Here is a 26,781-nt window from a genome sequence, read left to right as displayed (position 1 = left end):
ATCCTGGCCGACACAAAAAAGTGTCATGTCGTCGGCTCAGGCTGCGGGGCAGGCTGGCAATGAGCGGCGGCGGAAGGAGCGGAAGAGAGAGGGGGAGGAAGAGGGAGGGAGACTCCGAGGAAGAGAGAGAGTGATGGAGGAAGGGGAAAGGAAGAGGGAGCGGGAGGAAGAGGGTGCCACGGACAGTCAGTCAGTCAACGGTGTGCAGCTTAACACGTTAACTGCGGCCCCTGCATGTTATGAAAAAATCGAGGAGGAAAGGAGGCCCATTAGAGGATTCAGCCTCAGCGGAGCTCGAAGGCCCGGGAAGAGGAAGAGGAAGGGGAAGAGGAAGAGGAAGAGGAAGAGGAAGAGGAAGAGGAAGAGGAAGAGGAAGAGGAAGAGGAAGAGGAAGAGGAAGAGGAAGGGGAAAAGGACGCACCAGGCGGGTGCAAAGCTGGGGAAGAACAATGGGGAGGTGCGAGGAAGTGATGTAGAGGTGTTCTAACAAGTAGTGACGTCATAGATTTGCTCTCACAGACTAGAACGGAGACCAGGGGATGCGGCTCTGACACGAAACAGGAGTCACAGGACAGGAGGGGAGCTCACGATACGATAGGATCCTGTGCGGGATGGTGAGACCGAACAGAGCTGACGGCTGCGGACTGACGGTGGTTGCCAGTCGAGATCTCTGAGTCTTGCTCTGAAACAAGTTGAAATCAACAACACGAGGATGAGCAAGACGGTCTTCGAGCAGATCTCAGGCGAACCCTCCCTTAGCATGCTGTCGCCAAGACCCGAAGTCTCGCCGAGACTTGCGTCGCCGAGGAGGTGAAGTCCCTTCCCTCCTGTTCTGCTTCCTCCTCATCTCACCATCAGCTCGGGACGCGACCCCCTGCCGTACACTCCGAGGAGGTGTGTGCTCCTTGTGGAGGCTGCGGGGAGGGAGTGACTGAGCTTGCAGCTCCCAACGAGAACCCTTTTCTCCTCGCCGATATCCGACGCTGGAGTCGAGGACGCCGAGGAGCGAGGGAGGAGTGAGAGCGGCAGTGATGGCGGAGCAGGAGAAGGGCTCCGTTGGGTTGAGACTGCGCGATCACCACGGAAGGGTGTTGGTGTCGGGGATGGCGGTGGGGGGAGCTGCGGAAAGTTGCGGAGCGATCATGTTGCATGATGTGCTGGTGGAAGTGGGAGGGAAAGATGTGCGGGGAGCGAGCGCGGCCAGCGTGATGGACATGCTGGAGGGGACGGTTGGGACGTCGGTATCGATCACCCTCAGGAGGGAGCGGCAGGGGGACCGTGCGGTGCATGTGATGCTGAGGAGGGAGAAGCGGGAAGAGAAGATGGCCACCCCGAGGAGAGAAGTGAGCTTGACAAGGGAGGAAGAGAGCAGGGCAGGAGCAGGAGCAGGGGCAGGAGCAGGAGCAGGAGAAGGAGCAGGAGCAGGAGCAGGAGCAGGAGCAGGAGCAGGAGCAGGAGCAGGAGCAGGAGCAGGAGCAGGAGCAGGAGCAGGAGCAGGAGCAGGAGCAGGAGCAGGAGCAGGAGGAGGCAGAGCAGGAGCAGGAGGAGCAGGAGGAGTCAGAGCAGGAGAAGGAGAATTTTGTGTGAGGACAGAGAGCAGCAGGTACGAGGGGCTCATGACTGACCGAAGAGGAAAGGTTGATACTTTGTCTTGCTGTGATCAGGTTTCATGATGATAGTGGTGGTAGGAGGATGAAGATGCCTCCAAGGCCTCGCCTGTAACAGTCTCTAACAACAACGTCGTCACGGTGAGTTACTTGTACCTGTCCGTGACGAGGGTAGAGTAGATGATTGTCGACTATCTTGGTCTGCTTCCTCCTCTTCCCCTTTCCTCCTCCTTCTCCGTCGAAGACTCTGGGATCCCTTCGTCTTCTCTTCTCTGCACTGTTCTTGTGAAACATGAATGTTGAACTGGTATGTCAGCCAGCCAGCCAGCCAGCCAGCCAGCCAGTCAGTCAGTCAGTCTTGTAACTTCTCCTCAGGTAAACAACTACTCGGCAAACGACCGTCTCATCCGGCAAGATCTCCAACTACCCGACAGATCAAAGAGGCTACGAGAGCTGGAAGATCTGTTATTCAGAGAGGAATTCTTGCCAACAACAACATCTCAAGTCAAGTTGCAAGTCAGTGGACAGCAGCAGCAGCAGCAGCAGCAGCAGCAACAGCAACAGCAACAGCAACAGCAACAGCAACAGCAACAGCAACAGCAACAGCAAATTTTGACTCAACGGAAACCGTTTCCATCTGAGCTCTCCCCGTCAGGAGTTTCGACGTCTCGTCAAGATGAAGAGATCTTGACTAGAGATGAAGATGGGGATGCGACGGCGAACGAACAGATGGCAACGAACAAACAAGAAGAAAGCAATACGGCTGGTGTAGAGGAGAGTGTGATACGACAAGTCGAAGAAGAACCAGATAAGACTGCTGATGCAGAGGAAAGTGTCATATCCGATCTCGAGGACTCAGATACAAAACCTCAAATCGTTATAGAAGAAGAGGATGAAGGCGATGAAGAAGAAGCAGAAGAAGAAGAAGAAGAAGAAGAAGAAGAAGAAGAAAAGGAGAAAGGAGACAGAGATGAAGACGACGACGACGACGACGAAGAAACAGTACATGCCGAACAGCAAGACACATCCACAGCAGCTGTCAAATTCGATGAGCTTTCGTTGTCAGAGCGACTCAAAGAGGAGGACGAGGATGTCTCAGTAGAGAAAGACACTACAACATGTCAACTCGATGAAGAGCTGGATGCTTTAACTTTACATGAACAGCACATTCGACGCAAACAACATCTGCGATCCTTGAAAGCTGCCCTCACAATGGCGAGCATACTCTTGTTGCCCGTCGGCCTCTGACCCACAACCAGGTGGTGAAGGGAAAGGAGAGGGAGAAGAAGAAGCGGTTCCTGCATTCATGGCGGATTTTGACTTCTGGCCTGAAGATGGCTGAGAGTTTGATTGACATGATCGATGCGGCCCGTCGAGACGAACTTGTTCGAGAAGTACTCTCGGTCTGTGCTGCATCTTGTTTACTTTGATCTGTCTGATATCAACCGTTACCTCTCTTCTGATCTATTTTACACTCATCTCCTCTCCTTCTCTCCTCCTCTCCTCCCTCCTCTCCTTCTCTCCTTCTCTCCTTCTCTCCTTCTCTCCTTCTCGCCTTCTCTCCTTCTCTCCTTCTCTCCTTCTCTCCTTCTCTCCTTCTCTCCTTCTTGCGTCCTCCCATCCTGAACTCCTGTTCTTCTTGCTGCATCATTCTTCATCTCCTCCTCTCCTCCTTTTCCCCTTCTCAGGCCTGGCGAGATCTCTCCGAATCTCCCAATCATGGTCGGAGCATCGGTAGCCTTGACGACAGTCAGTGGCTGACGCAGATCCAACAGCTCGACTCGTCTGGTGAGCGAGGAGTAGCAAGAGCAGGAGCAGAAGCAACAAGGGGCTGGGGGGATGGAAGGAAGAGGGAGAAGAGGAGGAAATGAGGTTGGAGTGAGGGCAGAGGAGGATGAGGATGGATATGTAGAGCAGGCAAAGGAGGAGGAGGAGGAGGAGGAGCAGGAGGAGGAGGAACAGGAGGAGGAGGAGGAACAGGAACAGGAGCAGGAGCAGGATCAGGAGCAGGAGGGCTGTATGACATCGAGGCAGGAGAGATCAAGAAATTCAGTTCTCGCGAAGTTGACGACGCACAAACTTCACTAAAGGCAGCAAAGGAGAAAGACAAGGAGCCGATTGGAAGTTCCTCTGCTGTCAAGGTGCTGCTGCTGCTGCTGCTGCTGCTGCTGCTGGTGCTGCTGCCTGCTGCTGCTGCTGCTGCTGGTGCTGGTGCTGGTGCTGCTGCTCCTTCTGCTCTCACTTCTGCACAGCTTTTCTCGGGCCCTGACTTGATCTGCTCACGTTTCTCTTTTTTCAGACTCCCTCCAGTCTCGCCGACGTGGTTCAACTCTCGCTTCCTCGCTACTCGAATGTCCAGCTGACGCCTCGGAGAGAGAAGAAGATCAGAGCCAAGAGGTGGAGGAGGAGGAAGAGGAAGAGGAGGAGGAAGTGGAAGGGGAGGGGGAGGGGAGAGAGGGAAGGGAACGGGGGGGAGAAGTCGTGTGGAGGAAGGAAGGTGCTTTGGGAGATGCGAGGCGCAGCTCTTCTCATGCTTCAGGCAGGCTGATAGGAGCGATGAAGATGAAGAGCATCTTCGGAGGATCGTCGTCAGACTCGAGCACTGATGAGGTGAGGGCTGCTGCTGCTGCTGCTGCTGCTGCTGCTGGTGTGCTGGTGCTGATTGAGGAGGATGAGAAGGAGGCGCATGGTGTTGAGTACTCAAGGAGGAAGGAGGGAAAGGATCTGATCCGAGGATGAAAGTCATTCATTGAACTTGGACCAACTTGTCTCGCATCTCCTTCCCTTCTCCTTCCCCCTCCCTCCCTCCCTCTCCTTCTCTTTTCCTCCTCCCTTCCCTCCCTCCCTCTCCTTCTCTTCTCCTCCTCCCTCGCTCCCTCGCTCTCCTTCCCCTTCCCTCCCTCGCTCTCCTCCTTGCCTGTCCGCCTCTTGACTTGCGTCTTACTCTACATCCATTCATTCAACAAAAAGAATACAAAAGAATCGAAATGGTCGATTATTTACAGTCGATCCTCCTCCTCCTCCTCCTCCTCCTCCTCCTCCTCGCCGGCTCGTCAGCTTACAGGAGCTGCTGAGAGTTTCATCACGATCCTCTCTAGCCTCCTCTGTTGCTCCTCAAGGATGCTCCGTTGCTTCTCCAACCTGCACCTCCCGTCACTTCCCTCCTCCTCCTCCTCCTCCTCCTCCTCCTACTTCTCTTCCTCCTCCTCTCGCTCTCCCCACCTCTCCCTTCCTCTCGTCCCCCTTCCCTCCTCTTTCTTCTCACCTCTTCGTCTGTGTTGTCATCCGTTCCTCAATCTCCAGCAGCTTCTCCTTGAGCTGCTCCACTTTCCTCGAGCTCTCCTCCTGCTCCGCCGTCAGGACCCTCCCTCCTGTGTTCCTCCTTCCCCCTCCTCTCCCTCCTCCAGTGACCTCCTCCTCTTCCCTCCCTTCTTTCCCTTTCCCCCATCTCCTTCAATCCCTTCCACTACCCCTCTCCCCTCGCCCCCTTCCTTTCCATCCTTTCCCCCTTTCATCCTCGACCACGACCAACTCCCTTCCTCTCCTTACCATCACTGCTCCTGTTCCAGTCACTGCCGCCAGCACAAGCCCGTCGGCGTCCATCCCGTCGATTCTCGACTCGTCCGCACCCAACCCGAAGGCCCTGGCGATGTCCTGCGAGTGAAGAGTGAGCGAAGAACTCGAGGAGGGAGAGGAGCGAGCGAAGCAGCAGGATGGAGGAGAACGGAGCAGAGGGAAGAGAGGCGAGAGGAGAAGAGAGCGGAGGATGAGATGAGAGAGGGAAGTAGTATGTCAGGAACGAACGAGGGGAGAATCAGGAGAACTAGGAGTAGGAGTAGGAGGAGCAAGAGCAGGAGGAGGAGCAGGACAGGAGGAGAAGGAGGAGGAGGAGGGACCTGTGCCATGGGCCCGACGTGTCTCTGGCTCTGACCGATGTAGCTCCACTCGCTGATGTTCACCCCCACCAGCTTCTCTGCGATCCTTCTCCCCTCCACTCTCTCCACCCTCTCCTTCATGCTGCCATCGCTCAGTGACGACCAGGACCCGGAGCCCGGCAGCAGCTGGGCCCCGATCTCTCTGCCCGTCGGGCTGTAGCCAGTCACGAGCGAGACGCCTCCTCTAGCGATGACCTTGAACTGGTTCTCCCCGTCAGTCCTCAGCTCCTGCCCAGCAGGGAGCGAGTCCACAAACAGGAAGCTGCCCGGGTGGACCGGGTTGCCGGCGTCCAGCCCGATGAAGATGCTGGAGGAGGAGCTGGCGACGAGGGAGTCTGTGTGGAGGGAGAAGGAGGAGTCGGTCACGAGGGGGTTGGGGAGGTTGCCGCTAGTGATGACAACGCCGCTGGAGTCGGGGAAGGTGATGGTGGAGGACGAGGATGAGGTCGGCATTTCGAACGTGAGGCAGGGCTGCTGCTCGCCGTTGAGGTTCATCCCGCAGTCGAAGGAGAGCGGAAACTTGCCAAGGATGTTGGAGTTCAGCTCTAGGGACGTCGCGACTGTAGAGGACCCGATGCTGATCCTCTCCCCCTCCAGCCTTGCGGCCCCCGTCACGTCAATCCCCTCCAGGACCCTCAGGCGGTCGAAGGGGATCTGAGAGACCTCTCGGGTGGTCAGGATAGTGCCAGAGGCATCCGGGAGCAGCAGAGTTTGCAGCTTGGACGGCTCCTCGACGTGCAGGATCGTCCTGCCCTCCTTGGAGGTCGACGAGCGGAACTGGAGGCCCTGCGGCACTTTGACGTACGAGTTGTCAAAGTTCAGCCCCAGCGGCCTCGCGACGTCCCCGAGCTTGACCGACTGCTCGAACAAGATCCCACCAGCTGCCTCCAGTCTCCCCTCGAACGTGACGTTGTAGATAGTGGAGGGAAAGTTTCCTGCTGTCAGCAGCGAGCCCGATGCGTCCGGCAGGACCAGGAGGGAGGAGGGGAGGCTGAGGCTGGAGGGAGACAGGATGGTCTTCGTGCCGCTGGCGTGCGACTTGCCGGAGAACTTCATCGCCTCCCTCCCGCTGATGGGGCTGAGGAGGGAGATGGAGGAGGCAGCGTTCACATCCCCGAACTGAACGTCTCCGAGGGTGCTCAGCATGCCTGCTACGGTCCCCTGCGTCAGAACGTTGAGATCGTTGAGGTTGGACATGCGGTCGGCGGTCAGGATCGTGCCCGAGATGTCCTCGAGGAGGAAGACGGCGTCTCCGATGCCCTGGTCCACCTGCACCGTCGTTCGAGTCTGCTCTGCTGAGGAGAACTTGAACGAGAGCGAGTCCTTGATCAGAGAGTTGAACACCATGGAAGGATTTGAAGAGTCCATGTCACCGCTCCCTCTTGCTCCTGCTCCCGTCCCAACCGAGAAGTCTCCACTGATCTCCACGTCGTACTTGACGCTCAAGCTCGTCATCGCCCCAGCATCGCTGGTCACATCCTCGAAGTTTCCAGTTGTCAGGACGACGCCGCTGTCGTATCCGAGGACAACGTCCTCCATCCTGTCGATCCTGGGGAAGAGGTTGTAGGACGCGCACTTGAGGACGAATGCGGTCAGGTTGTTGTTCGGATCGACGAGGGAGGAAGAGTTGATGAAGAAGCTCCTCCTCCCGCACGTCTGCCTCGCCATGTCCACCATCACCTCCCCCTCGTGCACCTCGACCTCGGCGTAGCATGCCTCCTGCATTGGGGTCGGGACGATCCTCAGCCACTTGTACGTCTGCGTTGACACCGTGTCAACCTTGTTCGAGACGTACGCCCCTCCCCAGCTGTCCATCTGCTGGTTGACAAGCAGGTTGACGGGCTGGAACCCCTCGTGCGGGCCTGAGTTGGAACCCTCGAGGACCCACTGGACGATGCTGCTGGAGGGGCTGCAGGGAGCGATCCTAAGGAGGGAGGGGGAGATGGGGCGGCTGCTGTAGTCGAAGGCGAGGAAGGAGCCGGCGGGGATGGTGACATGCGTACTGAGACTGCAGTCGCTCACGTTTGACAGCTCTTGCGGGAGGTTGGAGGGTACAGGCGTCTCGTAGGCGTCTCCTCTCCTGAGCGTCGGCAGGAAGGCTCCTCGCTCTATCAGCCACCTGCGCAGCTCCTGCCTGTCATGGATGCCTTGCGAACCGGTGATGTTTATGCTCTGCTCCTGCAAGATCGAGAAGCAGCGCTCGGGCGTTACGGTCTGCACGAAGGCGAGCACGGAGTCTTCGAGGGGAAGGGAGGAAACATTGAGTGCCTGTGTGCTCCTGGTAATGAACGGGAACCGACACGTGTCGTACACGTTGCAGGACTTCGATCGGAGGTAGCTGGAGCAGCCCTGGTCGTCAAACTGGCAGGAGGAGGGCGAGGGAGGCACGAGGGCGACGCTGTCAGCATCGAACCCGAGGAGGCGCATGAAGTTCGAGTTGCTGCGCAGTGTCAGCGAGTTCTGTAAACTCTGGACGCTGCTGTCAAACATGCCCATGACCTCCACGAACGGCCGGGCCGCAAGCTCCCCGTCCTCGTACTTGCCCGGCTCCCTTAAGTTGAACTTCACCTCTGCTCCGAAGCTCCCCGCAAAGTCGTTGGTCCTGTTGTTCACCCACGCGATCACCTCGGGCAGGGCATATTGCCCAGCTGCAGGGCTGACGAGGGGCGAGCGAGCTGAGAACCTGACTGTACCTTGCAATGAGCTGGACCCGAACATAGGACTCGCAGACTGTCCGTCCTCCCGGCAGATCGAGCTGAGAATCCAGCTCGATCCGAACAGCTCGAGTTGTCGGACGCTCTTCCTGGTTACGACAAGGGGAATGGACGACGCGGAGGTTACGAGACTCGTCAGGTTCTGCAGCATGTCAATCTTTGAGTCGCTCTTGACGCCCGCAAGGAGACACTTGTCAGAGGTTGTGTTGGCCACGAGGAGGATGTCATAGCGGTAGAGCTCGGACGAGCAAGGGCTCTGGAGCATCGGGCTGTCGCAGGAGGATGAGGAGGAGCACAGAGCTCCCTGAAGGAAGCAGTAGGTGCGGTTGGCGAGCAGCACGTCCAGCTGCATCAACCATCCTTGGGGGACAGTCACGATATCCTGGGCTCCAAGGTACATGTCGCGCCTGGAGGGCCGCAGGGAGTGCAGGAGGACGTTGTGGGTGCTGGTGAAGTCCTTGTTGAGTACGTAGGAGCTGGAGTCTTGCACGGGGATCTTGAGCCTCTGCGAGCCCTGGGTCAGGAAGAACTCTAGAGCCGCATCGATCCCTTCCATGTCAGGGGCAGCGAACTTGGTGCCTCCCTGGTACTGGACCTTGGAAGCGACGTCGAAGGCAGGCTTGAAGGTCAGCCCAGTCTCTCCCGCCATGCTGGTGTACATCATGACGGCATTGCGTTTGATCCCGTCCTCGTTCACGTCCAAGTGCCCGGACCCCCTGACACACCTCTCGTCGTGGTGTTCGAACCCGTCGCACGTGACGGTCCTGCTCTCCCTCAGGTACTCGGGGGCCTTGAACAGCAGGCCGGGCGTCACGAGCTCGGGCGTCGGGTTGCCCAGCGTCACGTCTCCTTCCATGGCAGCGTTGGCCCCGACGGAGAGTGCGTTGTAGGGGATGGCGACGGCCGGGAGGTTCTGCATGTTCCCTGTGGTGATGACGGTGCCGCTAGCGTCGGGGAACAGGAGCTCTCTCTTGTATGCGCACTCGTCCCCTGCTGTGCAGTAGTTGCACTTCTCCAGCTGCTCCTGCACGCCCTTCCCGCGGCACAACTCCGGGATCCAGTCGGCAGTGCCGATGGTGGTCAGGTCCTTGACGGTAGGAGGAATGATGTGCAGGGCTGTCGTGGGGAAGGGGTAGCAAGTCGACCCCTGGCATGCTCGGTTGGCGAACTGCATCTTGCCGACGATGACGGACTCGTACTTGTCGAAGGAGATCACGGTGAACCCGGAGTCAGTGAGGGGAGACACAAGGGACCCGACGTAGTTGTCAGCGTCCAGGTCCAAACTGAGCAGGGAGATCTTGGTGAAAACAAGGTCGTTGGGGTTGCCGGTCGTGATGACGATACCTGTCCCAGCACACCGTCAGCAGGAGAGAGGAACAAGCACGACGTCACCTGTGGCATCGGGGAAGGTGATACGTTGGTTCATGCTGCCCCATCGGAACAGGTAGATGTTCGACCCTTCCTTGCGGAAGCGAGCCACGTTGTCGTTCTTCCCCGCGTACACGTACCTCCCGTTCACCTCCGCGGACCCAGCGCCTGAGATGACGTAGCTGCAGTTGCGGAAGGAAGGTTCGTAGAGCGAGTCGTCCCAGGTCGTGAGCGGCTGGGTGGGGGTGGCATAGCGGAGAGTCTCGCCGGCAATGAAGGCCTGATCGTTCGAAGCTGAGGGGCAGACGCTGGTGCCAGCAGGAACGATCCTAGGACGAGGAGAGGCTCCGACGAGATCAACGTGGTACTCCTCCCAGTGGAGAAAGTCGTAGGAGCTGTCGACCCAGTCGGTGGGAGCGCAGACGCCGATGGTGATAGTGTCGAAGGGGCTGCAGGGGACAGTCCAGCCGGTCAGCGGCCTCCTTCCCCCTCCCAAGTTTGTTGTGTTTTCCATGTAGTAGGCTATGTCGTCTCCGTCTCGAAACTTGCCGTCGGGCCCCAGGTCGACGAGATACCAGATGCCGCGTGGGGAGGAGGAGTCGACGGTCGTACTGTGGTTGGAGTCAAGAGGAGGAGGGAGGTCAAGGGGAAGGAAGTGAGAGGAAGGGGAAAGTGAGAAAGGGGTAGGAGGAGGAGGTGGGGGGGGGGGAGGGGAAGAGGAGGGAGGAAGAAGGAGGTAAGAAGGAAGAGGGGACGGCAGCAGCGTCACCTGCCCTTGGAGGATCCTGGAGGGAGCGGCACGGGGACGAGGCCGAGGGAAAGAGACTCGCGGGAGCCAGCGGCGGCGAAGTCAACGATCAGCCAGGGGTTGGGAACCTCCACCCCTTGTAGGGTGGTGGTATAGTCTATAAGAGTGTGATGGACAATGATGGGGTCCTGCCCCCTTAGCCCGACGTTGTTGTCAATGTCCTCCAGGTTGCCGGTGGTGATGACGGTACCGCTCTCGTCCGGGAAGACAATGGTGCGAGGGCCATCGGGAGGCTCGAAGATGATGGTGCTGTAGCTGTCAGCCATGCTGTTCTTGAAGACAACTGCGAGGGAGATCAGGATGATGAGGATGAAGTGTGGTGGTGCATGATGATGATGATGATGATGATGAGAAGGAGGAGGAGGAGGAGGAGGATTGTGATGGTGATGGTGATGGTGATGATGATGATAACATTACGATGGTGGTGGTGGTGGTGGTGGTGGCGATGATTGTGGTGATTGAGATGATGATGATGATCATCATCATCATCATCCTCATCATGAGGAGAAGAAGAAGGAGGAAAGATGGAGGAGGAAAGATGTAGGTTGTGGGCGGAGGAAGGGAAGCAGGAGGAGGGAAAACTAGAGGAGAAGTAGGAGGAGGAGTTGAACTTACAGTCTCCAATGAGGTATCCCTGGAAAGAGATCGGGGTGATGGGGAACGGCTTGTTGTAGTGCGTGATGTTGGACCCAAGGGTGACCTGCCCCATCAAGTTGGCAGATGCTGCAAAAGAAAAACGTCAAACGAGCAAGAGATCAAGAAGCTCGGGTACCGTTGAGGTACAGGTAGTCAAGATCGAGGAAGGTCAAGTCCTGTAGATTGCCGGTGGTAATGACGACTCCTGAGTTGACAACGGGGAACTCGATCAAAGAGATGTTGGGGTCCACCAACCCCTTGATCTGAAACCCTAGATGCGTCGCCGAGTTGCCGCAGCCCTCAGCATGGAACGAGTTGCCGCACGTCTCGTACCCCTTTGAGTAGCTCATGGCGGCAAGTGGCATATCAGGCCGCTGGCAGACGTAGGGAAGGGAGGAAGAGCAGTCAAAGGCGTTCCAGTTGCTGTTGCTGTCCATGGCCCCGCACCTCCTGCTGAACGACACCGTGGCATCCATCAGCAGCGACGTGCTGATCTGACTCGAGCTCAAGTACACGTCGGGTATCCCCTGCCCCCTCCACACCCACACGGTGGGGTAGTCTCTGCTGGACAGCCCAACCCAGTTGCTCCCCTGCAAGTTAAGCCTGGAGCGAGCGAAACTTTGAGTTTGCGGGTCAGCGAAGACGGCCAGGAAGCCTCCCCACTCCCGGCAGCTCTGCTGGGCTGACTCCCAGCTAACAGCACCCTTGAAGCTCTTGAAGCACGTCCCCCTCCCGATGCCCTCCCCGACAGCAAGGGAGGTTGCTGGCATCAAGACCCCGTCGCACACGCTCGTCTGCGCAATGAGCATATGGAGCTGGTCACCCAGGAAGAAGTTGTCTCCCAGCCTGACGGTGTCATGGAACACAACGTCGTTACTAACGTGGACGCTCGTGATCGCTCCTGAGCTCGCCGAGATGTCCTCCAGGTTCCCCGTGGTGACGATCGAACCTGCGCGGCAGAATCAGACCTGGCAGAAGAGGAGGGGAGAAGGGAAGGAGGGGAGAGGAGGGGAGAGGGGAGAGGAGGGGAGAGGGGCGAGAGGGGAGAGGGGAAGGAGGGGAGAGGAGGGGAGAGGGGAGAGGGGCGAGGTGGACAGAGGAGGGGAAGAAAGGAAGAAGGAGGAGAATTACCTTGCACTGCCGGCACTTTGAGGAAGGAAATATTGGCGAATCTTCCTTGGTCCTGTCGATACTGCTTGCTGCCAAACCAGGAGCTTCCAGTGAATTTATCGAGCCCCGGACGATGCTTCTGAAACTGCGACGACTATCAGTCAAGAATTTTCTACCACTCTTTGTCATCATCATCATCGTCATCACCACCACCACCACCACCACTATCATCATCATCATCATCATCATCATCATCATCTTCCTTGTCATTGTCATCGTCGTTGTCATCATCATAATCTACATTTCCACATAACATCCGTTGTCATCGTCAAAGCAACAACAGCAACACATCACAACTTGCAAGACTGACCTGCTCGAAATTCAAGATGGTCCTCTTGGACACCTGGACCTCCTTCAGTTCATCTCGTCGACTCTCCTCCCGCTCTCACCTGTGAGCTCGAGCTCGGCAGCGAGCTCAGGTTCAGCGCGAGCTTCCCCACTCCCTCCGGGCTGTCCGGCACCAGCCTGACGCCAGACGAGAACCTGGACTGGCCGAGCCTGACGGCCTTGGAATTGAGGCCGAAGAAGTCGATGCCAGTGACTGCCCCTCCTCCCGCCGCGTACTCCTCCAGCCTGCTGAAGAAGGCGCTGGTCGCATACCCCGCAAACGTCGCGCTGATCTTGCTGGAGAACAGCTGGAGCATCTGAGCCCTGGCTGCCGTCCAAGGGGGCTTCTCCACCAGAGTCCCCATGCTCTTCATTACCCCGTCCACCACGTCATCTTTGAGTGCAGCATGGAGAGCCTGCAGGTCGAAGTCGGCCAGGTAGGGGTGCACCTGCTCGGCTGCTGTCACCAGCTCCCGGCCGGGCCCCGGGTAAGAGATCGGGTTGAAGATCCTCGAGGTTCTCCCGATGTAGGAGTAGCCCGACACTGACTGGCCGAAGTCAAGCCAGTCGTGCAGCTGCACGGCCTTGGCGGCGGAGGCTTCCTTGAGCGCGTTGACGGCGAAGCTCGTCATCGAGCTAGTCAAGTTGTTGATGTCGACCAGGTTCCCCGTTGACAGCACAACTCCGTCGGCAGAGCTGGGAACGTGCACGGTATTGTTCATGAGCGGCTGTCCGCGCTCGTCTGCTGTAGAGCCCTTGACACTGTTGGAGGTGTTGGCTGCCTGCGCGAGAGGGAACGTGATCTCGCTCCCGCTCAGTCCGTACTGCTCGATGCTGTAGAAGTTGAGCAGCTTCGTCACTGGGATGTCGCTGGCAGGGAGCGAGCTCTGAGCGCTGGAGTGCCACTTGACGGCAACAAGGTCGCTGGCAAACCTCCGACCCGAGGCGTTGAAGACTGCTGTCTGCAGCTGAACAACTCGCGACGTCGAGGGGCAGAAGAACTTGCCCGGGTCGTAGGAGGAGGCCGAGTCGAGATCCCCGCACCTCCCGTACCCATCGTACGCCTCTCCTCCTGGTAAAAGCGCCGTCTGATTCCTCTGCCGGTCCAACAGGTCAGGGATGGGGATGGGATTTCCGGCCTCGTGCGTGCGCCAGCCCAGCCCGGGGCGATCGAGCGAGAAGCGGATCAGGACGGTCCGATTGCCCAGCTGGAGATCGAGCTGCTGGTTGAGGGAGGCCACCGCCTCGTCAAGTGTGATGGTGCCGACTGCGACTTTCGCTTCCACCTGAGTCTCGATGCGGGCAAACCCGAAGGAGAAGGTCGACTGAGCCAAAGGGGAGGCGGGGCAGAGCTTGTAGGTGCTGTTGGAACGGTAGCTGGCTGTAACTGAAAACGTCTCTCCCTCCCAGACCTTCACAACCTCGTACTCGATCGAGACATTCTCGCTGAGGACGATCTTCGATCGGTTGTTTGGAAGGCGGTTGGCGTACTCGACCTCGTCGAACGGCTCGTACGCGTCTACACAATCGCACTTGGACACGCCAACTTCGCAGGTAATGTTAGTGATCCGACCGAGACTGTCCTTGCAGAAGCTGCCGACTAGAACCTCCTTGATAGGGAACCAGAAGAGACAGTTGTCGCAGTCAGACTGGAGGATGATGACACTGGAGTTGTCGAGCCCAGCGAGCGAGAAGAGGTGCTGGCAGTCATAGAGGAAGCGATCGGCCAGAGGAAGGGCAAACGCCGTCCTGGGGTCACAAACATCGACGGTCTTGCTGCAGGCAACATGCGTCAACACAGTGACTGAAGACATGAGGTGGAGGAGCTACCTGCTCTTGGCAGTGAGACTGACGCTCCTGTTGAAGTAGCAGTACGCCATGTCCATGACGTACCTCCCGCTCAAGGTGTTGGTCCTCTCCGTTGCATTCACGTACTGCCACTCCACCCCAAACTGAACCCTCGTCAGGTCCTGCGCGCTGGCCTGCGAGACGATGGGAGAGACGAGGGTTCCGAGCCTCGTGATCAGCTCGGATGCGCCGGTGGCGACGACTGTTCCCTGAGGGAGATGTAAGTGACAGAGACGAAGCGGTCAAACGATGGGAAGGGCAACGGAATGACGGGGAGAGGGAGGGAGAGGAAGAGGGAAGGAGAGGAGAGAGGGAAGAGACGAGAAAGAGTGAGCAAGGGATGGAGGAAGAAGGAGCAGGAGAGAAGGAGCGCTGGAGCAGCCATCGCAAGAAGAGGAGAAGACGGGAGCTAGTCAAGGCACCAAGGTGTCGGGGAGTGTGAGCTTGTGATGCTCGGATGGATCCACGAAACCCACGCCCGTCGTATAGTTGAGCAGTCGCTCGTGCACTGGCTCTGACCACAGCGGCATCGGCCGCTCGCTCTGCTGCCCGACATTGCCTTGCGTGCACTGAACCGTGATGGGGCTCTCGAGCGTGAAGTTGCGCTGCGCGTATAGGGAACCGTCGAACTCCTGCCACTCCGTCGTCACCTGCCCTGGCCCGTCGGTGACCTGGTACGCGATCAAGCGCGCCGAGTCCGTTCCCAACGTGTCAGCCACGACCCAGGCGGGCTGCTGGGCAGGGCAGAGGGCCTTGTTGAGATGGGTGCAGGCCCTTGCGAGGAAGAAGAGGTAGAAGCGACCTGGAGGACGAGCCTTCAGTGTGAGTTTTAGGATAGACAAGGGAAGGACCGGAGCTGTGGCGGTACACTGGTCGTCCTTGGCTGCCTGGGTCAAGATCGCCGAGCGGGTACATCTGCTGGTAGAAACCTTCCAGGTTCTTCTGGACGTACAACCCAGACACCTCCACCCACTCGCACATGGAGGAAGCGACGTTAACCCCCTGAAGATCGATGTCACGAAGAGGAGGAGCGAGGGGTAACGAGCGAGAGCGAAAGCAGGAGCAGGATCAGGATCTGGAGCAGGAGCAGGAGCAGGAGCAGGAGCAGGAGCAGGAGCAGGAGCAGGCTCATACCGCGGCAGACTTCGGTTTGACTTCAGCTGCTGCAGGAAGGTGGCAACAGAGGTAGCAAGACTCGACGCCTGTCACAGGGAACTGACCGCCGCTGGTCGTTTGCTGGAGTCGTCGAAAGTCAAAACCAGGTCAACGACGCCAGTAGCATCACCTGAGTGGCCATGTTCAAGACGTTGATCTCGGCGTTGGAGTGCAGGGTGAGGTAGTCAAGCATGGTAGTGTAACTGCCGCACGAGTCAGCCGTCTAGCTGCGCTGCACAACCTCAGCTTGACCTGTCCAGCGAGCATCCCGAGCATGCCATGGGGTTCGCGGCTACTCCGCCTGGGGTGGGAGGAGTGAGGAAGAGAAGCAGGGAAGGCTCGTCGCTCACTTGTACAGCAACTCGGCTGCGGCTCCACCAGGTTGAAGAGAGTCTTGCGTACGGTAGACAGCGTCTGCCATTGACCCCACGCGCCGCTGCTGCCGTTGTAGACTGGATCCCAGTTGCCCTGTCATATTCTGTGAGATAGAACCCTCCTCCTCCTCCTCCTCCTCCTCCTCCTCCTTTGCCTTCCCTTCCTTTAGTGACTCCGTTTTCCCTCTCCCTCTCCCTCTCCCTCTCCCTCTCCCTCTCCCTCTCCCTTCCCTCCCTCCTCGTCTCTCCCCTCCCTCTCTTTCCCCTTCCGTTTCTCCTCCTCCTTGCGTCAGTAGCGCTCACCTCCATGTAGTACACCCTCAAGAAGTCATACACGTGGGCAGGAGTGCTTCCTCCCCCGCAGTCACAGCAGACGTTCGTCTCGTTCAGCTGCAGAATAGCTGTCAAACAACCAGCAGACCGACAACAACGCTGCTCTCACCCCATAGGACGCCGCATCCGTCACGCTGTTTGAGCACAGGGCAAGCGTCAGGACAGCGGGGAGAGGAGGAAGAACTTGCTGACCCGTTCAAGGTACATCCAGGTCCGCAGTAGGGGATAGAGTTCATCACTGAGACCTTGAGGTCCATACACTGACCCTCCTTGCTGTAGCAGGTGTCAGACAGCCTGTGGGTAAGATGAGGAGGAGGAGAGGTCACCGGCGGTTGAGGATGTTGAAGTCTAGCGCGAACTTCTTCTCGAGATCTACACAAGTCCCTCCGAACTCGCCGCGAGACGCGGCCGGAACGCCTCCCTGGAGGTCTGGAAGCAAAAATGTCACCTGGAATGTAGAAAGAGGGAGGGAGGGAGGGAGGGAGGGAGGGAGGGAGAGAGAGGGAGGGAGGGAGGGAGGGAGGAGCAAGTCTGGGAAGTGGAAGAAGTAGGATGTAGCAGGGAAGGGATTGACTTTGTAAACAGGTCTCAACCTCTTGCTGGAAGCCTCATGAGGAAGATTTGCCTGCCATTGGCCAACGTGTTGGTGTACAAGCTCTCGTTGACATACGTATAAATGCCGTTGATGGCCGCGATCGCGGACCCGCTGACCGTCACCTGCTGCTTCGCTGCGTCTCGTCTCAGCGTCAGGGACCACTTGGTCTGCATGTCGTTGATGACGTTCTGGATGTCGCACAAGACCGTCAGGCAGACGTACTTCTTGAAGGACGGCAGTGAAGGCAAGTACACGTCTTTCAAGCTCATGTACACGTCCCTGTCGATCAAGGTCCAGACCAAGGTGGTCGAGGAGATGGAGAAGGTAGTCATAGGTCGGAAGGTGGAGCAGGGCACGTTGGCGCAGTCGATCCTCGGGGCAGGAGGTCTGGGGTCTTGGTTGACGAACTTGTCGTACTTCCAAAGCATATTCCCCTGATACATGTCACCTGTGAAGAACAGAGTCCTGTTCCCTCTCAGCCCAGGGACGAAGGGAACGACGTCGAGGTTGCTGGTCAGCACGACGATGCCGTTGGTGTCGGGAAGCAGCAGCGTCTTATTCTCATTGTCCGTCCTCTCCACGCACAGGGAAGTGCTGAAGGAGTCATGGTTGGCCGACATCTGCACGGGACAGGCCCCGTTGATCTGGCCGTCTATGAAGACTCTGCTCAAGGGCTCCGGCCTGACGTCCCAGTAGCAGAACTCAGTGGAGCTGATGTTGGAGCAGTTGGAGATGTTGCCGTAGCGGCTCTGCCCGATCTGGATGTACTCGCCGAGGAGCTCAAGGGAGGAGCTGACCCGCATGGTGTTGGTGTTAAACGTCTCGAGGCAGAAGTCGGGGAAGGGACAAGAAGGGCTGTCAAGCTCCAGACCGAAGATGTCTCCGGCGGCAGATCGCAATGGCTGGAAGCGAACGAGATCCCTCTGGGCTCTCGTCGCTCTTGACCAGATCTCCTCCTTGACCAGCTGCCGCCGACTTTCCAAGTCCGCGCTGAGGCTCAGGATCTCCGGTCGCTCCAGGTAGCCTGAGGAGTTGCGATCGTAGAACTTGAAGAGGTCGGAGACGGTGATAGCCGTGGGGTTGGCGTTGGGCTTGCAGATGGGGTCGTTGAAAGTGTTGTAGAGGGGGCAGAAAGGCCAGCTCTGGTTCTGGAGCTGGTAGGAAGAGAAGTAACCCTTGGCTGACGTGGTTTGCCCACAGTTTGGAGGAATCAGGGAACATTTCATGGCAGGAATGTTGTCAAAGATTCTGTTCAGGATGAGGTGGACATTGGATGGAAGGATCTGCTGCAGCTGGTAGACGTTCAGCATCATATGGTTGCTCACATCGAAAGGATCATTGATGAGCTGCAGCAGCTCTAGAGTCGCCCCCGTATCTGACAGACTCTGAAAGCTGAGAAACATGTTGTCCTTGTGGAGGTTGTCCGGCCGCCCGACCCCGAACTGGAAGTACCCGGAGGGGATACGGTGCTGGGACCCGATGCGAACTGATCCAAGTCCCACTGCCGTGTCGTTACACCTCTGCTCGCCCAACATCTTGCAGTCGTTGTTGCACATGTCCACCACCGGCTGGCCACATCGTGTCAAGGGAATGTTGTCGAGGCACTGGAGGATGTTCAACCCTGTCCCCCTCACCCCGCACGAGACGCCGCAGCTGCTGTTGACCAGCTGGCCGCATCGTGTGGAGAGCGCAAACGCGTTCGAGATCACCAGCCTCCTCTGAGAGTCGACGAAGCTGTAGAGGGGAACGTCCCCGTGGTCCAGGTCAAAGTTGAATCGAACTTCGTCCACCACTTGATTCGGAGGAGAGACGATCGACCAGTCAGGCTCTGCGTTGCCGTTGGCCCCATCCCCGTCCCACCACCGCGCGCCCTCGTGGTCCCCCTCAGTGTCTCCCCATCCCTTCAACCAGCTGCTCCTCGACCCGACCAGCACGGGGCTCAACCCCCACCCGATCGCCTCCCGCACTGGCTGCGAGGACGCCGACGGGTCGGTATTGCCGTACTTTCCCCAGACTGGCCTCTTGCCCAGCGGGAATGCCGTCGGAACTTTGATCGACCCTTGGAGGAATCAGTCAGTCCTGCGCTATCTACAGCAAGCAGCAACTTACCGGTCGGGAAGCGGGAGATATAACCGGTCCTGTAGTAGTGCTCGGGAAGGTAGCCCATGTACCTGCAGAGGTCGGGGATCTCCGACAAGTCTACCGCGGCCGAGAGCATCTTTGTAGCGACAGCGTCCCGTCCGACCTGGTCGATGTTGGGACGAATGTTGAAGACTGGGAAGCCCTGGCCCTGGTACACTACAGGGTGAGTCGGGATGAGATTTGAGCAGCAACGGAAGCACTGCTCCGCCTCCGTCATAGGCCCCAGAACCCCAGTCCCTGTGTCGTACAATGATTCATATCTGCCCTTCGCCGACTGGGAGATCAACTTCGTGACATTGGCGTTGTAGTACTCAAGGAACGCGATCGAGAACTGAAGGTTCGTGAAAATTCCTTCGTCGATCATCTTCCCCAGCCTCGGCATCAGGGTGTAAACGGCTTCAAACCCCCATGCTGACGTAGTGGGCCCGCTGTTGAACACGACGAGGAACTCGCCGCCATACGGACTGATAAGCTTGCTCTGCATTGACTGGAGCGCTGCTGCGGACATGTTGCCACTGAAGATTGCAAGCGGGGCGATGTCAGATCTGTTTCCATTCAGGTAGTTGGTATCTGTGTAGACGGGGAGGCCGGTGATGTCATAGACGTAGACTGAGTCTACGTTGTCTGCAAGCTCGACCTTGAGGAATTGAAGCTGAACGTACGAGCTCTTGGGGGAGGAGATCTTCCAGGCGCAGCTTGTTCCGGTATAGTTGCCAGGCTTGCAGCCTCCTCCGAAGGGAACGCAGAAAGTCGGGATCACCAACGACGCATCTCCTTTGATTCCGATAGACGTCGATACACTAGCCTTGGAGTCAGGCGTGTAAGGAGTCGTCAGAGAAATCTTCATCGTCTCCTTGTCTAAAGTTGTCACTGTTGCGAAGACAGCAGTCAACTGGTCCAGGACCACTCCTGATATGGTAGCTGAGACTTCGAAGGTAAACCTGATATCGCTCCCGACCTCCCAGCCCTCCAGAGGATTGTTCACTAATGTGAGATCGATGGTAGCAGTAGGGTCTTCACTAACATACACGTAGCTGAACAGAGTGATCTGAATGGTTGGTCCGAACTTGTTTGTCTTCTCATATACACCGTAGTTCCCCGGTCCGTCGCCAATAGCTCCTTTCAAAATCGTCGGCGCAGCAGCGAAGCCGGCGTTCTGTACCTTGTCAAAACATGAGAAGTTCAAGCTGTCGGCGTTTGTGTCCTGAGGAATTCCTGGCACTGCCTTCCACCACCCGCTGCTGTTGTACAAGGCCTTCAGATAGTCGAAGGCGCTGGAGTTGTAGTCTAGAGTGGAGCAAGTGTACTGCTGCACGGGACGAGCTGCGCCAGAGGAGTTAGAGATGTTCACTGCGCTGTACTCTGGGACGATGAAAGTCTGCTGAAACGCTGGATCGATACTGGTTGTGTACCACTTCGATGTAGCGAAGGGGATTGGTGAAATCTCGACTTCAGTGCAGGTTAAGTTGGTCATGGGGTTGCAGATCGTCTTCAGAAGCATGTCGCACTTGGAAGAGCCGTTGACAATGACGTCCGTCGAGGAAAGCCTCAAGGAGGAGGAGACGACGTGGCAAGAATCCATAGAGTCTGCTCTAGGGCAGCAATACTCGGTGCAGTTGTACTCCTGGCAGCCTGAGATCTCGTAGGGGGGAGGGAGTTGAAACCCACAGTCTCGTGAGCAGTGCTTCAGCGGCTTCCAGGAAATGCCGTCGCAGGACTCGAAGATTGTATAGCTCCACCTGACAAGCAAGCTCAGTCGCCAAGACAGCAGTCAACCAAGTTCGCGAGGACCTGATCGCTCCCTTTCTCGATGGGGTGCATTCGCCATCATAGAAGCCTCCCCAAGCTGTGTTCCTGCTCTCTGCCGTGAAGTTGAAGGACTGGAAGTACCCGTTCATCACCAGGTCACCCTCGATCGCCATCCCCTGATCACAAACCATCAAACCCACAGAACTGAACAACAGCTCGCCGAACCTTTTGCATCGTGACCATGTCGGACACGCGGAACCCATCCTTGGTCAGCTCAATGTATCCGTCCGCTCCCGCGCATTCTCGCGCCATTAATACCAGAAGGCACAGAGCGAGTTGAAAGCACATCTGCACGCTTTTCTTCTTCCCCATCCTTTCAGTATGGAGACTAGGGAGAGCTCAGCGCTCCTCCTCTCCTCCCAGGGGAAGATGGTAGCACAGAGAGGCCATAGCTGGACAGCAAGCACTCATCTGCCGCTGCTGTTTGTCTTCGCTCCTCCTTCCTCCTCTCCCATCACCGTCGCCTTCTATCTGCCGCCTGCCATTTCCCTAGCGGCTTGACTACAGTGAGTGCGGCTTTTGGCAACAGCCGTCATGTGAGCCTCTATAGTCAATATTATTCGGTTGATATTGACTACATCACCTCAGGGCGGTCAAACGGATTGACTACCTCATTGACTACAGTTGTTCAAGAGTTGACTACAGTACTGATGAGCCTCTGACTCGGCGGTGACCAGACGGGCCGCCCGGCCGCCCGGCCGGGCCCGGCGGTGGCGCCGCCGGCGATCGAACCGTGGCCCGGCGGCGTGCCGGCCGGCCCCAGTGCGGCGTCAGGACGCCTTTCCGGGCCGGGCCCCGGGGCCCCCGCAACGACGGTTTCACTGAGTTACATTTTTCACTGCCGTCTTGAACTTCGAACTGGGTAGAGCGACTCGTCGGAGTGCCGTGTACCGTAGTACGGTACCGCCGCCCGGGGATCGTTCCGAAGTTCAACGGTTCACGGCGGGCCGGGCCGCGGCCCGGCAGATCATGGCATCGGACTCGGCCCGGGATCTGGCCGGGGCACCGTCAGTACCCAGCCTGGCTTTACTCAAAGCGGCCCAGCCCGGCATGAATAAAGGTAAAACACCCCCTTCTTTCACTGGCGAAGATGGGGTATCATGAGGGAGGGGTGGCACTCGATACGCTGGAAGCTTCACGTGCTGCTATGGGATGGGAACATCAGGGAGGACAAGAACAGGACAGACGATGAGAGGAGAGAGAGAGATGGGAGCAGCAGGTGCCAAGACGAGGAGGTGAAGCAGCATGAAGAGTGGGTCATAGTGTTGTCAGTGGGGACAGCGATGTCAGTGGAGACAGCGCATGAGGACTGATCGGACGGTGAGAGAACTTGCGAGAGCTTTGATGCACGACGGACGACGGGCGTGCATCAAGGACTTGCTGCAGGAGTCGTGCTAGTGGATAGAGTGACACGCGGATTGAGGGGAAGAGAAGTCAGGAGTAGAGGCATCAGCAGACTGGCGGAACGTTAGCGGCAGTTTTGGAGCATACTAGCAAAGGGTATTATCAACTGTCAGTTCATGAGATGAAAGTAGAAGAGATAAAGGTGGTAGTGATGAACATGCAGAGGGAAGAGGATGCAAGTGAAAGGTTTTTGCCCTTGCTGTAACCTGACAGCTGTTGTGTAGTCGTCAGCAGCGGCCAGCATGGATGAAGACGAGCTTTTCGATTTCTTCACCAAGAAGGAAGAAAACAGCTCCGGTGGACACAAACAAGTGGAGGAAGAGGAAGCGGGGAAGAGGAAGAGACCAAGTGCCGAGGATGCAGTAGCCAAGGAGGAGGACAACGAGGAGGAGGAGGAGGGGGAGGAGGAGGAGAAACCTTCAGAGTCGAAGAAGTCAAAGAGGAACGAGGATGCCAAGTTGTGCCCTGTGACGGGAGAAGGCAGCGTGAAGATCTACGACATAACGCCGGAGGGACAGGAGTCAGGCAGGAAGGCCTGCCGCCATCACATCGCCATCCCTCCCACCATGACCCTGGAGGAGGTGCAGCGCCCCGTTCCCCCGAAGCCTCCGGCCAAGGAGTACAAGTTCCAGCTAGATCCCTTCCAGGCAGCAGCTGTGAAGAGCCTTGAGAAGGGCCAGTCTGTGCTGGTGTCGGCGCATACGTCGGCAGGCAAGACGGCGGTGGCCGAGTACGCGATCGCCATGGCGCTGCGAGACAAGCAGAGGGTTGTGTACACCTCCCCTATCAAGGCGCTGTCGAACCAGAAGTTTCGAGAGCTGACGGACGAGTTCCAAGACGTGGGGCTCATGACTGGTGACATCACCATCAACCCCGAGGCAAGCTTGCTGGTGATGACGACGGAGATTCTCCGGAGCATGCTGTACAAGGGCAGCGAGCTGATCCGCGAGCTGGTGTGGATCATCTACGACGAGATCCACTACATGCGAGACAGGGAGAGAGGAGTGGTGTGGGAGGAGAGCATCGTCCTCGTCCCTTCCAAAATCCGATTCGTCTTCCTCAGCGCCACCATCCCCAACGCCCCTGACTTTGCCTGCTGGGTTTCCCGGGTCCACTCCCAGCCCTGCAACGTGATCTACACGGACTACCGCCCAACTCCCCTCCAGCACTACATGTTCCCAGCTGGGGGTGAAGGGCTGTACCTGGTGGTGGACGAGGACGGCAACTTCAGGGAGGAGAACTTTCACAAGGCGCTGGCGAGGCTGGACACGTCGGCAGCGAATACGGAGATCGCAGCGAGGAAGAAGGGAGGGCCGGGGACGAAGGGGAAGATCAAGGAGCGCGGAGGGAGCGATATCTACAAGATCATCAAGATGATAATGGAGAAGAACTATGACCCCGTGATCGTGTTCTGCTTCTCCAAGAAAGATTGCGAGGCCCTCGCCCTGCAGATGTCCAAGTTGGACTTCAACAACGACGACGAGAAGGCCAACATCGATATGATCTTCAACAGCGCCGTCGACTCGCTCTCTGCCGACGATCGCAAGATCCCAGCTGTGGAGGGGATCCTCCCGCTGCTGAAGCGCGGCATCGGCATCCACCACAGCGGCCTCCTTCCGATCCTCAAGGAGGTGATTGAGATTCTGTTCCAGGAGGGCCTGATCAAGTGCCTCTGCGCGACCGAGACTTTCAGCATGGGGCTCAACATGCCGGCCAAGACGTGCGTGTTCACGGGGGTGAGGAAGTGGGACGGAGACTCGTTCCGGTGGGTGTCGGGAGGAGAGTACATCCAGATGAGCGGGCGAGCAGGGAGACGAGGGCTGGACGATAGAGGTATCGTGATCCTCATGGTGGACGAGAAGATGGAGCCTGACGTGGCGAAGGGGATGGTGAAGGGTCAGTCGGACCCCCTCAACTCCTCTTTCAGGCTGGGGTACAACATGCTCCTGAACCTGCTGCGGTTCGAGGGGGCGGACCCGGAGTACCTGATCAAGAGATCTTTCTACCAGTTCCAGATGGACAAGCAGGCGCCCGACCTGCAGGGTCAGATTGAGGACCTGGAGGTTGAGAGGAGGCAGCTGGTGGTGCACGACGAGGGGCTGGTTGCGGAGTACCACGAGCTGGTGACGCAGCGGGGGAAGGTGGAGGAGGAGATGAGATCGTACGTTCTGTCCCCCAAGGTCGCCGTGAACTTTCTCAACCCCGGGAGGTTCGTGGAGTGCTTTGCAGACGAGACGCATGCTCAAACATGGGGATGGGGAGTGCTGGTGAGCTTCAAGAAGGCGGAGAAGGAAAAGGACAAGGGCAGCCCTGGCGCCTCGTACCTCCTCGACCTCCTCCTGCCCTGCTCGACGAGGAAGACTATCATCCTCCCGACTGGGAAGGAGATGCCGGTCGGGGACAACGACTCGTTCCACCCTCCTCGGGAAGGAGAAAAGCATGAGATCCAAGTGGTGCAACTGCCGCTGTCCATGGTCAAGAGTTTGAGCTCGATCAGAGTCTACGTCCCCCAGGACCTGCGGTCGGCAGAGAACAGGAGGTCAGTCGGCAAGACCATGTCAGTGGTGCAGGAGCGGTTTCCCGATGGCATCCCGCTGCTGGATCCTGTGGAGGACATGCAGATCAAGGAGGAGGAGTTCCAGCGGCTGGTGCGCAAGAGCGAGTCGCTGGAGACCAAGGTGAAGCAGCACAAGGTGAACAAGAGCAGTTCCAAGTATGCAAAGGCGTACGAGAGCTACAAGAAGAAGCTTGCGATTGCGTCCTCCATCGCTGTGCTGCAGAAGAGCATGAAGGGAGCGAGCGGGATGGTGTTCAGGAGCGAGCTCAAGGGGATGAAGAGGGTCTTGAGAAGGCTCAAGTACACGGACGGGGAGGATGTGGTCCAGATCAAGGGGAGGGCAGCCGCAGAGATCGACTGCGGGGACGAGCTTGTTCTGACTGAGCTGATCTTTGAAGGAGTCTTCAATGACCTCGCGCCTGAGGTATAGGATCTAGCTCCCTCCTCCCTCACGTTTCTAGCTCCCGCCCTGCGTCTCTGCTCCCCCTCGCACTTCATCTCTCCTCCTAGCCTTCAGCCCCTCTCCACTCCTGAAAGTCTCATGCTTCGCCTTTTTACCCCCACCACTTCTTTCTTTCCCTTCGTTCCCTCCCTCCTCGTCCCCTCCCAACTTCCCTTCCTCCCCCCCTTCCCCTCCATCCCTTGTCTCCTTTCCCCTTCCCCCCCCCCCCTCCTTCTCGCGTCCTCACGCTCTCCTCCAGGTCTGCGCTGCTGTGCTCTCCTGCTTCGTCTTCGACGAGAAGACCGACGAGAACCTCCGACTTCCGGACGAGCTCAAGAGGCCCATCGACGTGCTCAAGGACAAGGCAAGGAGGTGGCGACCGTGCAGTCTGAGAGCAAGCTACAAGTGGACGTGGAGGAGTACGTCAAGAAGTTCAAGGCTGGGCTAGCGGAGATGACGCTGAGGTGGTGCCAAGGAGTGAAGTTCGTCGACCTGATGGCTAAGTCTGAGGTACCCAGCCCTTGGTCTCTTGCTTCTTGCCTGCCTGCCTGCCTGCCTGCCTGCCTGCCTGCCTACCTGCCTGCCTGCCTGCCTGCCTGTCCGTCTGTCCGTCTGTCCGTCTGCCTGCCTGCCTCGTTCCGCTTCTCTTTCTCTGCCTGATGGTCTAGCAGATCTTCGAAGGGAGCGTCATCCGATGCATCCGCCGACTCGAGGAGCTCGTGACACAGCTAGCGGGTGAGCTAAAGAGAAGAGGGAGGGAGCGAGGGAGGACGGGAGGGAGCGAGGGGAAGGAATGAGGGAGGGAGGGGGATGGTGGCGGATGTTTGCATGTGGAAGAAGTGACTTGCTGTAGGTGTATGTAAAGTTATTGGCAACACGGAGCTTGAGAAGAAGTTCAAAGAAGCGTCGAAGATGATGAAGAGAGACATTGTGTTTGCAGCTTCCTTGTACTTGTAGAACCTTATGTAGATTGGAGACAGCCTTTGTTTGAATGCACATTACATCCTCTTAACGAGTCACTCTCACCTGCGGCCACATGATGCCGCAGTCACGGTCTTCAACGGCCGGCGACTTGGCGATCATCCGAGTCCGCTCGAGTGGTCGTGCGGCCCGGCCTGCTGGTCTGCCGCAGACTCCGGTGTGGGCCCGGGATCCGTTCCGGGCTGATCGGCCCGGCACTAGTCCGACTAGTAAGTGTTTGCCAAGTTGCGGCCCGTCGACTTCCGAGTTCGGAAGTTCACCCGGGCCCCGGGCCCCGCGCCCAGGGGGCTCAGTGGCCGGGCCGGCCGGGCCCCGCGGCGGCACCGCTGCGGCACCGTGAATAAATGACGGGTATGTGGGGGACGAGGGGCTCAACTCCCGTTCGCTGGTAGCGACACATGATGCTGGCAGATGCCGGATAACCGCAGACCTTCGGAAGATGCAGGTGAAGAAGCGAGAGAGAGAGAGAGGAGGGAGGAAGGGAGGGAGGGAGGAGAGAGAGAGGAGAGAGAGAGAGAGAGAGAGAGAGAGAGAGAGAGAGAGAGAGAGAGAGAGAGAGAGAGAGACGACGACGAC

General features: G+C 58.0%; 3 protein-coding genes across 3 annotated transcripts; 2 read left to right on the top strand and 1 right to left on the bottom strand.

The window, feature by feature from the left end:
• Positions 1-611: 611 nt before the first annotated feature.
• On the top strand, positions 612-4,346 carry GUITHDRAFT_111378 (hypothetical protein; the record flags this gene model as incomplete). Its single annotated transcript, XM_005829629.1, has 11 exons — positions 612-614; positions 662-810; positions 859-894; positions 944-1,241; positions 1,689-1,748; positions 1,983-2,705; positions 2,867-3,010; positions 3,296-3,395; positions 3,642-3,748; positions 3,907-4,004; positions 4,151-4,346. 11 exons carry the CDS (start codon positions 612-614, stop codon positions 4,344-4,346), a joined length of 1,914 nt encoding a protein of 637 aa, XP_005829686.1.
• A 314-nt stretch (positions 4,347-4,660) lies between these two features.
• Positions 4,661-21,133, bottom strand: GUITHDRAFT_111377 (hypothetical protein; the record flags this gene model as incomplete). Its single annotated transcript, XM_005829628.1, has 26 exons — positions 4,661-4,748; positions 4,873-4,952; positions 5,157-5,261; positions 5,504-9,600; positions 9,649-10,235; positions 10,394-10,715; positions 11,048-11,155; positions 11,205-12,017; positions 12,200-12,323; positions 12,549-12,581; positions 12,628-14,341; positions 14,396-14,622; positions 14,836-15,215; positions 15,265-15,415; positions 15,548-15,649; positions 15,699-15,771; positions 15,821-15,869; positions 15,919-16,036; positions 16,246-16,332; positions 16,385-16,409; positions 16,468-16,548; positions 16,602-16,704; positions 16,869-18,929; positions 18,980-20,751; positions 20,804-20,937; positions 20,987-21,133. The coding sequence occupies 26 exons, from the start codon at positions 21,131-21,133 to the stop codon at positions 4,661-4,663; spliced, it is 13,581 nt and encodes a 4,526-aa protein (XP_005829685.1).
• Positions 21,134-22,467: 1,334 nt separating this feature from the next.
• Positions 22,468-26,181, top strand: GUITHDRAFT_111376 (hypothetical protein; the record flags this gene model as incomplete). Its single annotated transcript, XM_005829627.1, has 5 exons — positions 22,468-25,206; positions 25,484-25,573; positions 25,612-25,734; positions 25,896-25,959; positions 26,078-26,181. 5 exons carry the CDS (start codon positions 22,468-22,470, stop codon positions 26,179-26,181), a joined length of 3,120 nt encoding a protein of 1,039 aa, XP_005829684.1.
• Between the last annotated feature and the right edge of the window lie 600 nt (positions 26,182-26,781).

The sequence above is a fragment of the Guillardia theta genome (genome assembly GCF_000315625.1).
Source record: "Guillardia theta CCMP2712 unplaced genomic scaffold GUITHscaffold_51, whole genome shotgun sequence".
In the NCBI taxonomy this organism is placed as follows: domain Eukaryota; class Cryptophyceae; order Pyrenomonadales; family Geminigeraceae; genus Guillardia; species Guillardia theta.
This window is presented reverse-complemented; position numbering and strand designations above follow the sequence as displayed.